Source organism: Plutella xylostella, chromosome 23 (genome assembly GCF_932276165.1).
Source record: "Plutella xylostella chromosome 23, ilPluXylo3.1, whole genome shotgun sequence".
In the NCBI taxonomy this organism is placed as follows: domain Eukaryota; kingdom Metazoa; phylum Arthropoda; class Insecta; order Lepidoptera; family Plutellidae; genus Plutella; species Plutella xylostella.
Window position 1 is genome coordinate 6,543,980 of NC_064003.1, and position 13,041 is coordinate 6,557,020.

The 13,041-nt window shown below is 37.2% G+C and overlaps 1 protein-coding gene across 1 annotated transcript; it reads left to right on the forward strand.

Annotated features, from left to right (window-relative positions):
* The first annotated feature begins 7,399 nt into the window (after positions 1-7,399).
* LOC105386707 (organic cation transporter protein) lies at positions 7,400-11,619 on the forward strand. The gene is made up of 8 exons (XM_048629640.1): positions 7,400-7,657; positions 7,799-7,978; positions 8,494-8,724; positions 9,143-9,362; positions 9,726-9,888; positions 10,365-10,641; positions 10,976-11,241; positions 11,425-11,619. The coding sequence occupies exons 1-8, from the start codon at positions 7,520-7,522 to the stop codon at positions 11,498-11,500; spliced, it is 1,551 nt and encodes a 516-aa protein (XP_048485597.1). The 5' UTR covers positions 7,400-7,519; the 3' UTR covers positions 11,501-11,619.
* Positions 11,620-13,041: the final 1,422 nt, after the last annotated feature.

A 13,041-nucleotide genomic window follows, 5' to 3' on the forward strand; every position in this document is an offset into this window, starting at 1 on the left:
GTCCAAAACAGATTTGCACAGAACATCATCCCAGGCTTTCTGGACATCAAGGTGATCAGGCAATTCTTTTCCAGGACATTGAGCTTCCCAGCCCTCTAAAGCCTCAGTAACAAAAGGCAAGCGGAATCCGTCACCATTAATCGATAAGATCCGAGTGACAAGATCCACTACGCCGTGCGCCGAGGATAGGAAAGCCGAGAGACCGGTCTCTTTGACTCGTCTTATGCCCAGACCACCGTGTCTGATCGGTAATGCTGCTTGTCGCCACTGATCCCCCTCCAATTTGATGTTAAGGACTTGCTCCAGGACATTTTTGATACAGTTATCAATATTAGCTATGTTTGCTGGGAACAACCAAACTGGAGAAGTCCTCAGAGCATATGTCAGCTTCGGCATAGACAAACAGCAGCGAAAGATTGTAAGCGCAACATGGGCCGGTAACTGCTTCAATCCACTCACTGTCTTGTTGATTCCCTCCCTTTTGCCATCAAGTAGTGGTGGAACACCTTCAGGAAAAATAGGGGCTCCCAAGACAGTAAAGTTTGCCTTATCCAACAGTTTCATTCCTGGGATTAGATTTGTTATGGTGGACAAGTTGGGGATATTCGGGCTGCAACAGAAAAGTTCACATTTGTTACTATTTAATTCAAGACCCATTTCCTTAAACATGTCTATAATAGCTTTCATGTCTTTTTCCACCGTATCGATGTTTCCACCAATTGTCCCGTCATCCAAATACCACACATTCAATGGGGAAGCTAACGATTTAACGACGTCATTAATGGCTAAGCTAAAGATTAGTGGTCCTAATGGGTCCCCTTGTTGCGCCCCAACCTGTGACGATATGGACTCAGAGTCATAGAACAGCTGGCTGGGCAACGAGTAACACTGGCTCAGAAATGGATAGAGAGTTGGAATGTGCTCCTGTATTTTTGATAGCATTCCATCTCGTTCAATGCTGTTGAATGCGTTTTTCAAGTCAACCTTAAGAATAATGTCATTAGATGCATTTTCACAACCTGTCATGGCGAAGCTACGAGTGGCGTGAATTGCTGCCTCACATCCCAAAGCAGTGCCATACCCAAGTTGATGAGGTTGTAGAAATACAGACATCTCCGATTTAACTGCTCGACCTCCAACCTTAGCAACCAACCGGCGAAAAACCGATCCTACTGCAATCGGCCTTATTCCTCCATCTGATTTTGAAAGAGCGCACAATGAGGCTCCATACAAGTATGGACAAACTTCCAGGTTTAGCATTCCCTTCAGTAGAAAGTTGCAGAGCCTAGTTAGAGATTCTAACAATTTGTGCCCATTATCACCTGCGGACACCGAGATCAGCTCCTTCAAGTGCTGTGGACGCAAGCCATCTAAGCCAGCAGCTGACCCACTGTAAAAGGAGTCAACAGCATCAGCAACATCAGAAACAGTGACGGATAAGAAGGGTGAAGAAATATTTGGCTCAGGCGGAAAAGATAAGGGGCGCGAAGGTGTCGGGTGTTTTTCTTTTAATGCAGTTATAGTTTCAGGAGTCCTGGGAGCCAGAGAGCTATCGGAGGTTAACAATCTGACTGCCCCACGTAAATCCCCATCATAGACTTTCGCTTCAATTGCCCTGTAAATTGAACCCTGTCTGTGTGTCAAAAAACTGTCGTCAACTATCGGTTCAGCAGAGCCGTTAACATTGTCCTTAACTTTAGCTGTAAGAGATCGCTGATCGACACTACTGGGAACCCTCAAGGCTGAATAAGGAAAGGTTAACAGATCATACCACTCCTGTCTGCCGTTACTTTCAACACAAAGGTCAATAAGATGAGACAACTTTCCAGCTGCCATACACCTTGCACCTTTAGGTATGTGTTTCAGCACCCGGATATTTCTCCTCATAGAAGCCAAGAGATCAAAATTTGAAGTGACCTGAGCATTGCGGGGTGGGTTAAGGTTCGTAGCAGCAGGAACCGCTGCCGCTGGCTGAGAATGTGCAAGATCATTTTTATGTATACGGCCTATGTGGACATTCAAGCCACGGGGCACCACAAATTGCCGAGAAGATCCTGGGCAATGGGGACAAGTGGATGTTGGTTGGGTCATTGCAAATTAATTCGTCATCAAGTAAATATGAAACCTCTTATTTAAATAAATCATACATTTACATAAATTCATCCAATAAATAATTTAGAAAACAGGCCCTTAAAAAAGACTAATAATTATATCTAAGTATATTATATCTCTATGGACTAAAATAGTTATATCCTAGTAAGTACATATTATAAGGATCAGCATTATCAGCAGTTCTAAGGTGATAATGATGATATATTATAATTATGAGATCGTCTTATATCACTCATCACTTTACGGCCGTGATGTGATTTGGACATTTTTATCACTGGAAAGTATATTTGTAATGTTTCAAGGAACAAATGTGTCGCTGTGCCTTAGGTCGTAATAACGAAGGTGAGGATCACGAGTCTTCGATCAGCCGCGGGTCTCACACTACCACACTAGCCACTAGCCACTCGGTGCACTCCTAGTGTTTTCACTTTCGAAAAATCGGCTCTATTATGGATTTTATTTTTTGAGGATTACAACTGGGCACTTTAAATTTGGTTTCTTGCACTCTGAGACGATAAATATACGTTTTTGTAAATATTTACAAAATTTTATTTGTTATTTGTCATGTGTCATAGAGTAAGCGTTTATTGTTCATTTGTACACACACATATAATAAGTACTACTTATTATATTTATTGCAACTAACTACCTACGTAAGTTTTACATTGTTCTTTATATTGTATACTTTACTTTCCTTTTCTGTAAGTATATTAACTATTTATACATTGTCCGTAACATAGTGCCCTGTAGGGAGGCCGGAGGGCATAGTAACATCACAATAATGAGCCTCGTCCTTTCCTCAATGTATCAAAATCATCGTTGTCAAGCAGTACGGTACTTTATGCCGGCATCGTCGTGTCGATTATGACGTACTTATCGTCCAGAATCATGAACCTACTTTTGGACTGGTTTACCGACTTAGGTATGCCCGGGCTACACGAGGAGAGTATTTTAAGCTAGGATAGCAAGCTAGAGTTAGTAAGCTCAATCATTGTTAAGTTTCCATTCTAGTTAGGAAAGTACCTAACTCCTTAAATAACAATTTTTTTTTTCGGTACGATAGATAGGGTAGATTAATTAAAGAAACTGAAATAGGTAGGTACTTTACCATTATTACCACCTAGGACTTAAGTAGTGTTATACTTATAGGTAACTACCAAAGTAATTAAGTAAGTAAGTACATAATCAAAATTATAAGTAACTAGGTTAGTATTAGGTTTAGGTTCTAAATGCGTAAATGAGGCCTCAATATTATGCATGTGAACCCAGAATTTTCTTGCTGGCTTCGGTATATACCTAAGTACTAAGTACTTACTTAAACATAATTATATCACTCTAATATTGAACTCTCTCTTTCTGGAATTGCACCAGCTACCTAGATACCGGTTCAGTTGCATTGCCTGCATCTTGGGCCTAAGCAGTCTTGCTCCGGCGGGCCTCGCTATAGAAAGTGCAAGATTATCTAGCTGTTTTTCCGCATTAACTTTGTTTTCGATTTAGTTTTAGTGTTAGTGATGGAATCTGAAGGTTGGTATTAATAATCATCCAATACATTATTGTAGGTGTAATTAGGGTTAAGGCATATAAAGTCTCAGTAAAAGTACCTAACTTATTAGGTAATTATAGTTAGGTATACATACCTAACCTAATAAGTTAGGTACTTTTACTGAGACTTTATATGCCTTAACCCTAATTACTTACTAAAAACTTACTGGAAAGATTAGCAGATAAGCTATTAGTAACAAAATATGACCTGACAACATTATCAAACTGTAGCTACGTAGTCGTTTACAGCATTGCACATAGGTCTATCAGCCTTCCTCATCCTCATGCACACACTATCGATATCGGCGACCTGACGACGACTCTCAGATGGTCGGTCCAGCGAGCTTGTTCATGGTTTCTACTGGGATGATCGGGAGTCGGGATTAGGAATATACAGGTGTCTAGGTTAGAACTTTACTTTAGAAAAAAGGAAATCGCAATGGAAAGCTTACTTATAGCCAAGCCACTTTAAATAAGTAAGTTATACTGCCTTTATAATATATTCAGTCATTTTTTTATTTATTTTTAACCGACTTCAAAAAAAGGAGGAGGTTCTCAATTCGTCGGGATTTTATTTTTTATTTTTATGTATGTTCACCGATTACTTTGCCGTTTATGAACCGATTTTGAAAATTCTTTTTTTGTTGTATTGGGTTGAGCTCCCAGGTGGTCCCATTTTTTTTCAGAATTTTATCTCACCCCTAAGGGTGGGTAAAGGGGTAAAAACAGGGTATGAATTTCCATTTTGGACACATATTAACCGATTGTAATGAAATTAAGAACGTAAATGGGCAGTTCTTCTTTTTAACCTACATAATGGATAAAAAATTATCCCGAATTTGAAAAAAAATACTTTAGCTTTTTGGTGAACTCTAATAATTTTTATGATAGCTACATTTCTATTCTATCGAAAAAGGTAGTCGGCCGCGAAGTTTAAGTATTTTTTCAAGATTTTCAGAACATAATACGTGGATAAGGCAAAGAAAATTACACCTTCGTCACAGAATCTTTTATTTTTTTTATCGAAATAGTCTTCGTCGATTAAAATGAAACTTTTTTGATACGTTAATAAACAAAATACCATTTTAGAAAACATATGAAGGAATGGATTTTTAGTAATAACAAAATATTTATTAAGTAGTTATTACCACTCTGTCACAATTTCAGCTAAAATGAAGCTTGTTTTTGCTATAAATATTTTTTTGCTACTAATTACAGTCAAAAATTAACAGCATAGACGTTAACATCAATGACTAAATTTAATATGATTTTTCCAAAGTTGCACTATTTATAACATAACATATAAACGACCAAAAATAAGTTGACTACCAGGAGACACCAATCGTTACAGAGTGGTAAACGATGTGACATAGTTGTTATTCTATTAAATATGCGGCAGCGTTTTGGAATAAAACAGTTTTATTTAAAAATAATAATTTAGTAACTTACTTATAAATCATTATGGTTTCAAGTTAGTCAAAAAAATTACTGGATATATCTTTATTGTTAGTATAACTAATGAAATCACACTTGAGAACCTCTGGAGAGTGAAATATCCGTATTTCAGGAACTTAAAGGACAAATTTGTTCCAACTACATAAAATAGTGTTTATCTGCACAAATAATATTTTCGGCAACCTAAAATTTAAGTAACTTAATGGAAAATTACGTAATTTGTTAAAGTTTTAACCAGCCATATTTCGAAAATACAGCAGTGGCTCTTAGAACTTGAAAAAAATACTCTTTCCTTTTTTAATTGCCTTAGAAGCTGGAAGGACTTTAATGTTATCATCAAACATCCGATAAATCATTCTCCACCATATTAAACAGTCTACCACATTCATCGTCTGTTCTTGAGAACAATAGCACGAAATTACCTTTTTCACAAACGAAACTTTTTATTAATGCAGCGCAAGTGTATTGGACGTTCCTTTTGCTTCTTACTTTAACCAAAACGTGTAGTTTCTCTTCAATTTTTCTTTGATAAATTTCCTCAGGTTGGAGTGTTTCGTAAGAATGTGACAGATTTGTCGTGTGACAGAGGGGTAAAATGTGTTGCAAAGTCGATTAGCATTTAAACAGTTACATGAAGTGTAATATTCACATGTTGATTGCAAAGTAATTGTTATTACCAATGAGTAAATAACAAAATAATAATTTAATTGTATTTTATTTTAACAATTACCTACGTGACGAAGCTGTCGCCGAATAAACACACGCACCTCCTGTCACACTTTGCGGGTGGCCGATACGCGGTGTCTGGATCTCAAAGGGGAAATCTTACCAAGGGGAAAAGGAGACCTTAACTCTGATCGATGGCAATAAGGACGAGTGGCTCAAACAAATATTTTAAATGGCAACCTACGTGACAGAATGTAACTACTAAAACATTAGGTAGTAAGAGACAAATTTTCAACATTTTTTAAAAATATTTCTGAAATCATTTAAAAATATATATTTTGTTTTACTAAATAGGTAATATCTTCTGGAGTTTAAATAAATTTTTATATTTTATGTCGTCATATATATTTTTTGTAACATTATCGAATATGCGCAGGATGAAGTGGCGGGAGACAGCCAAGATTCGTATGAAATACACCTCTGTCATGCGGATTTACCACTCTGTAACGTAATTTTAAATACAAAAATATAAATTTATATTTTTGTAAACGTGCACAGCCGTTGTGTTTTTAGTACAATGCACGCTGAAATATAAATAAATAAATAAATATTTGAAAAACTCATGATTTTTTCTTCACAACTGATGGAGACTAAGTTATGTAGGTTAAAAAGAAGAACTGCCCAAATATAGTTTTTATAACAAAAAAATATGATGGTGACCTTGAGCTGATCTGATGATGGAAACGGAAGGCAGTCAAGGGAACTCCTCAACGGTATATAGCAACTACCTCGTGTTTAGGCTTGAATGATTCGTATTGATTAGTAGGACTTTTTGGTATCATTTGCATCTTACTTTTGATTAAAAATTATTGCAAATAAACTAAAAACTATAAAATAAAATAATAATTTAAAAAAAATTAAAAACCGACTTCAAAAAACCACTAAAATGTAAGAAATAATTTAAGGTTTACACAAATTATATGTGACAGTACAAATATACCTAAGCAGGAACTGTTCTTTTTTGAAGTTGGTGCCATATTTCTTCAGATTACTTTGTCACCGCACCAACATCAAAAAAGAACCTTTCCTGCTTAGGTATATTAAAATTTGTACTGTCACATATAATTTGTGTGAACCTTAAATTATTTCTTACGTTTTAGTGGTTTTTTGAAGTCGGTTTTTTATTTTAATTAAGTAAGTACAACTTAAGTATTTATCAAATGAAGAACCTACTTATGAGGCAAAATGCAATCCTAAATACATATTTGCGAAAGTTTAAACTTCAGCGTTGTAAACTCGTTTTGATCAGTGCCGGTCGTGACTGTAAGTATAGGTCCCTAGAACTTTCCCAATAGGTTAAAGTTAGAATCGTAGTTAATAAGTATACTTACCTAAGGTATAGGTAAGGTAGCGACTTACTTATTATATTCATTTATGGCGGTAAACAAATAATTTAACAAGCTATAGGAAACGAAAAGAGAGTTCATTGATGAGGTGACATAACATGGTAATGGTTTAGGTGTAGTGTTGCATTTGCAGCGTGTAAACCTTACTTCATATTTAGAAGAGAACTATTTTAATTTAAGTACTTGTATCTTAGATATGTGGTGCTCACTAAACTAACTTAATTAAGTAGGTATTATTTATTCCAGATGAGTTTGACGAAAAACAAAAAGGTGAAGATTTAACTCACAAAATAGCTGGCGACTTCGGGAGATGGCAGCTTGTTATCAGTATTTCAATGGCTCTGCTCAAGCTTCCAGTAGCTTGGTACCATATGAACATCATATTTTTAGCACCACCGCAAGATTTTTGGTGTAGAAAACCTGAAATGCTTTTAAACGTAACCGAACATGAGTGGAGAGAAATATTTTTACCGGTAACTATACATACTCATAGATAATATACATAGTTACATGCATCTTCCCCATCTAACTTCCAACTTTTCATCTACATGATACTGCTAATATCACGTTAGTTTGCACTAAATACATACTTAAATATTATCTATGTGTTACAGAAATCCAACAACCACTCCTGTTTTTACGATGCACCTATTATCTCCAATGAGAGTTTAACAAACAGAAGTGGTACGGCCTCACAAGTTAATTGCCGTAGCTTTGATTACGACACCTCTGTCTTTAACCGAACCATCATCTCAGATTGGGATCTTGTGTGTTCAAACCGCTGGCTTGTCCATGTAAGTACCTTCCTGCTTTGACTATCCTTCCTGTTATGATCTATATCTACAAGTTGTCCATTCTAGCTGTGAAGAAACTAAGGAATGGCGTTATTACATTGTCCCATATGGGCTATTATTTTTTATGCATTAATGAGAAGCCGTGTGACATGCATTAAGTATTTGTGTTTAGTAAATGGAGTGCACATTGCACATTGTTCTTGTAGTTTGTATTTCGCAAATTCGCACAGCCCATAATAGACCGTGCGACTTGACTATTGTGCATGTGCATGTGCAAGTCCGGGTCTAAGAGGGTAGACTCTAAGTTATAGATGGTAGGTATAAGCAGATACTTTTTACATGAGCTGTTCTGAGTAGTTCTGACTACTACTTAGAGGGATAGGCTTATTAGCTTACATGCATTGAGTACCATGCTGGAAGACCCTCTCGAGTCTGCGTGGTCTTACGGTAATTCATTAAGTATTTATGAAAAGTTGTGATTATGAAATTATAACGATAACTTTCACAATTTTCAGCTTTCACAGATAGTGCTGATGCTCGGAATCCTGCTGGGCGGGATATTATTCGGGGCACTAGCGGATCGATACGGCCGAAAACACCCACTAATGGCTGCCATTATTATTCAAAGTGTTTGCGGATTCTCTTCAGGCACTTTGTCGATATTTTGGGTATTTCTGCTCAATAGATTTGTATTGGCTTTATCGACAGGTGGAATTGCCGTCATGGCCTTTGTTTTATGTATGGAGGTGAGGCCTGCCAATTTAATTTTTATAACTGTGTAAAGAAGTAACTACCTGCATATTTTACCTACAATTACTAGATCGGCTGCTGATGGTGAGAAAGTTTTCACCGCTTTTTCAATTATACTTATTGTACCTACTATCTAGACAGAACATATAATATAAATACACTGCCTACTGCGTATTCTTTGCCAATCTAGGGTGTTGAAAATCTATAAGTACCTAAGTAGTTACCTATTATGCAGATAGGTACACATATCTTCTACCTCTAGTAACTTACTTATCTAATTGAATTAGATTTTATCTAGGTACTTATGCAATACCGTAAGAGCTTTCAGAGCAAATTTACTAAATGTGTAGCCGTGTACCTACCTAACGGCAATAGACGACTACCTACCTACGATTGAATGTATATTTTTTTCAGGTAGTGAGTGGTAAATGGCGAACTATTGTACCAGTGTTATGTCAATTGCCATTTGGTCTCGGAGCAGCCATAATGTCAGGAATGGCGTATTGGTGGAGGGATTGGCGAAAGCTCGAGTTCAGTCTGGGGTGCCTGTCGTCTCTATACGTGTTGTACTGGTTCTGGATACCAGAATCTCCCAGGTGGTTGCTGGCTACGGGACAGACAGAAAAAGCCTTAGGTAGGTACTTAGAGGCACTACGCGATGAGGCTAAACAGGTTTACTCACCATGTTTTCCTTCACCGTAAGAGTACGTGGTATAATAATAATTGTATACTAAGTTATGGTATTTCTAAAAAAACATTGGTAAGTACATGGTAGGATTCGAACCCACGGCCTCACAAATGAGCAGAGACCTTATCCGTTACACCACCACCAGGACTCTTTAAGATTCTCTGGAGTATTTTGGGTTCCTTACATTTGTACATAGGTGCCTCAATAGGGAGGTATTCACTAGGTACTCAACCGTGGATATCGAATAGGATATAATAATAAATGATGATTCAGTACCTATTTATTAGCATTATAACCATCTCTTTACAGGAGTACTACGAGACGCAGCAAAGAAGAATAAAAGACCGTTCAATATTAATGATGTGAACTTACTGCTGCAGCAGAAAGCTCCGGCTACGGATCAACCTCGTTTCACTGCGTTTCTCAAGTCTCCAAATATGAGAAGAAAAACATTTTTACTCTCCTTGAACTGGTAACATAAATATAGTTAAGTATAAGTAATTATACGTCATGTTTATAATAATGCGTGCAGAAAACGAAACAATAGAAAAATTGCGGTTTTTACATTATTTACCTACTATACTATACTGTTAAGATGAAGCCGCCATATTCACATTGCTTCTTTATAAGAACACGTTTTAAATACCGTCACTTAGAAATAACTTGCTACTATTATTTTTTGTCTACTTTTCTTATCCTGTAGGTACTTACTAAAAGAAAGAAAGAAAAAATATTTATTGCCGTAACATTTGCAAACATGCGGAAAGAAACACTAGTACTAATACTATACATAATTATTTATATAAAAAAACAAAAAACGTCTTAAACTTTCGGCAAAAGGTGCCATGCTCAGCATGTGCTGCCGTAAACAGTTGTGTGACAGTTTGTGACAGCGCTGTTTTTCAGCACGTCCCTGAGTGTTGTACTTACCTTTGTCTCTTGTTCCAGGCTAGTTACAGGCATAGCTTATTACACGTTCGCGCAATACCTCGGGGCATTAGGAGACAATATATTCCTGACAGTAGCCACCAGCGGGGTCATATCAACTCCAGGAGCCATCATCAGCATATACGTCCTGGCCAAACTCGGTAGAAAGGCCACGATTGGTGGATTTCAGTTGTTAACGTGTCTGTGTTTTGTTTTATTGTTGGTGGTACCGAAGAACTTGTACGTTAACGACTGGCCGAGGCTACTGTGTGCTGGCGTTGGCATGGCTGGGATGGCTGTAAGTATACTTACACGTGACAATGTAGGTACCTACTTACTAATAATTTTTATGGTCATTAGGTGCCTAAGCTGAAAACTACAATCATAACGACCAGTTTCTCATTTAAGTCTTCCCAAACATCTCCAATATTATAATTATAATTAAGTATTCTGTACTCAAATTGTAAGTTAAGTTCTGCCCCAGACACCTTTTCATACCTACATACTCGTACCTCTACTTAAATCCTGCTTAACTTGACGTTCCTTCCCAGTTAGAGATCCGCAGTACATAGCTACTAAAAACCTACCTATGCAAGCCCAAGTGTTTGACTTATTAATCCTCATTTCCACAGGGTTCCATCCCAGCTTTGTACCTGTTTACCGCAGAACTGTATCCAACAATAGGGCGCAACGTGGGAGTCGGCGGTGTGTCAATATTCGCTCGAGTGGGCTCCATGATAGCTCCATTGTTCGTCGGCCTGGATGAAATAATGGAAAACCTCACCTTGATTGTGTTGGCTTGTATGTCACTGGCACAGATACTGCTGGTTGTGCCGCTACCGGATACGAGGGGATATCCCTTGCCAGCTACTTTGGAAGAAGCTGAAGGATTTACAAGGTACTAAATTTAATCCTAATTTTACCTAATCTAAAAAAACTACATAAGTACTCGGTTCGGATCTCGGCTGGGGAAGTTACCTACTTAGGTATAATATGTTCATGAATAGTGTGGACTTTAAATTAACGCTCTTTAAATTCTTGATTGCGATCTTCCAATGTTTTTTTATTGTTTTTTTTTCAGACGTCAGCGAAAAGATTATTTTAAAGAGCAGAAAGACAAGAACCATCAATCAGAAACTTTGCCAACCGTGTATTAAGCAGGTATATCCGTGTATGAAGTTATAGAAGAAATGGTAGAAAATAAAATCTCATTTATATTTACCTATGATTGAAGATAATTTATTGAAGCATCCGTAGTCGAGCGGACTTCAGTGATCGTAACTGATCACTGAGGACCAACTGGCACGGTCAGCCATTGGATGGGTCACCGATTTCAAGTATTGGTTCTTTTCTGGACGCTTCCGTGCTTCGGCCGGCAAGTTAAGACGTTGGGTCCCGGTTGCTGCTTCGGCAGCAGTCGTTAAGCCTAGTCAGAGGCCTTCGGGTGGCTTGAAAACATCTGACAGTCGGGTTGCCCACTTACCCGACAACTCTCTCAGCACAAGCTTGCTTGCACCAACCCGCACTTAGCCAGCGTGGTGGACTAGGTCAAACCCTTCCTTCATTGGAAGGAAACCCGTGCCTCAGCAGTGGGGACGTAATCGGTCGTGATGACGATGAAAGATGATTTATGTAAAATTGTACAGTAATAGGACTGACCGTTAAACCACGATATAGGTACGTAGGTACTTATGTTTTAACTCTGAATAAATAATATAATACCATGGAAGTAATAATACAACAGGAATGCGCACTGCACCGAAAAAACGAGCCGACAGAGATAGACAGCACGGAGCCCTCCATCTCTTTCTATTTTTGGTGACCATAATTTTAGGTAATTCATGAGACATCACTTCTAATCTATCATGTCGCGAATAGGTGTCGATGGTCTCAAAGTCACCTATTATACGAATAATTCGATTGCAATGTAGGTACGAATGTATTTTGGTGATATGACAATTGAGTAAACAAATGGGGTGAAGGTAAAATTTGTATAGATGTGTTGTTGCAGCGCAAACTGCAATGTAATATTGATAATGTTTTTTTTCCATATCAATTAGATATTCCCAAGGTTTGAACTAGCAACAACAATCTGTCTTTTTACCAAATTCTACTAAGATGGACTGGTTTTAATTAGAGAGTTAGGATTGACGTAAATAATAAGATGAGCGAAATCAAACAACACACATTTTTATAATAAGTATAATACAAGTAAATAAAATTAAGTTGGGTGTAGTGTTGACAAGAAAGTGTCAAAACAGGTTAATATTAAACGCAACTATGTACCTGAAACGTGTTTCCTCTGTGGGTGTTCCGTTTACATAGTCTAGTTGATGAAAATCATAAGATTTAAAAAAAAATATCTCAACCTAAGTGCTTCCGCCGGTTTTAAGCTTAATAAATTATCTTATAATACTCATATCTATCACCAAAAAAATCAACAGCTCATAACTCTTTACCAGCCTTATAAGATAACAGCCACAATACCTAATGATACTTAGGTAAAAAATAAAATAAAAAGTTGAATGAAACAGGTCCTAATTAATGGAAAGTGATTCAAAAGTACGAATGAATGGTCACCCTAACCATAACGTCTCTCACAACAGTATAAACGTCATCCGTCATCTTGACAACTTCGGTCTTGTCGTTAAGTATTTAGAAAATCTACCTATATTTTTTATGAAATTATTATTCATAC

Excerpts from the sequence above, each read along its gene's own strand:
- LOC105386707 (XM_048629640.1), top strand. The coding sequence starts at position 7,520 with ATGGCTCTGCTCAAGCTTCCAGTAGCTTGGTACCATATGAACATCATA. Across the intron at positions 7,979-8,493 it reads CAAACCGCTGGCTTGTCCAT|CTTTCACAGATAGTGCTGAT; the intron begins GTAAGTACCTTC and ends CACAATTTTCAG. Across the intron at positions 9,363-9,725 it reads ACAGACAGAAAAAGCCTTAG|GAGTACTACGAGACGCAGCA; the intron begins GTAGGTACTTAG and ends ATCTCTTTACAG.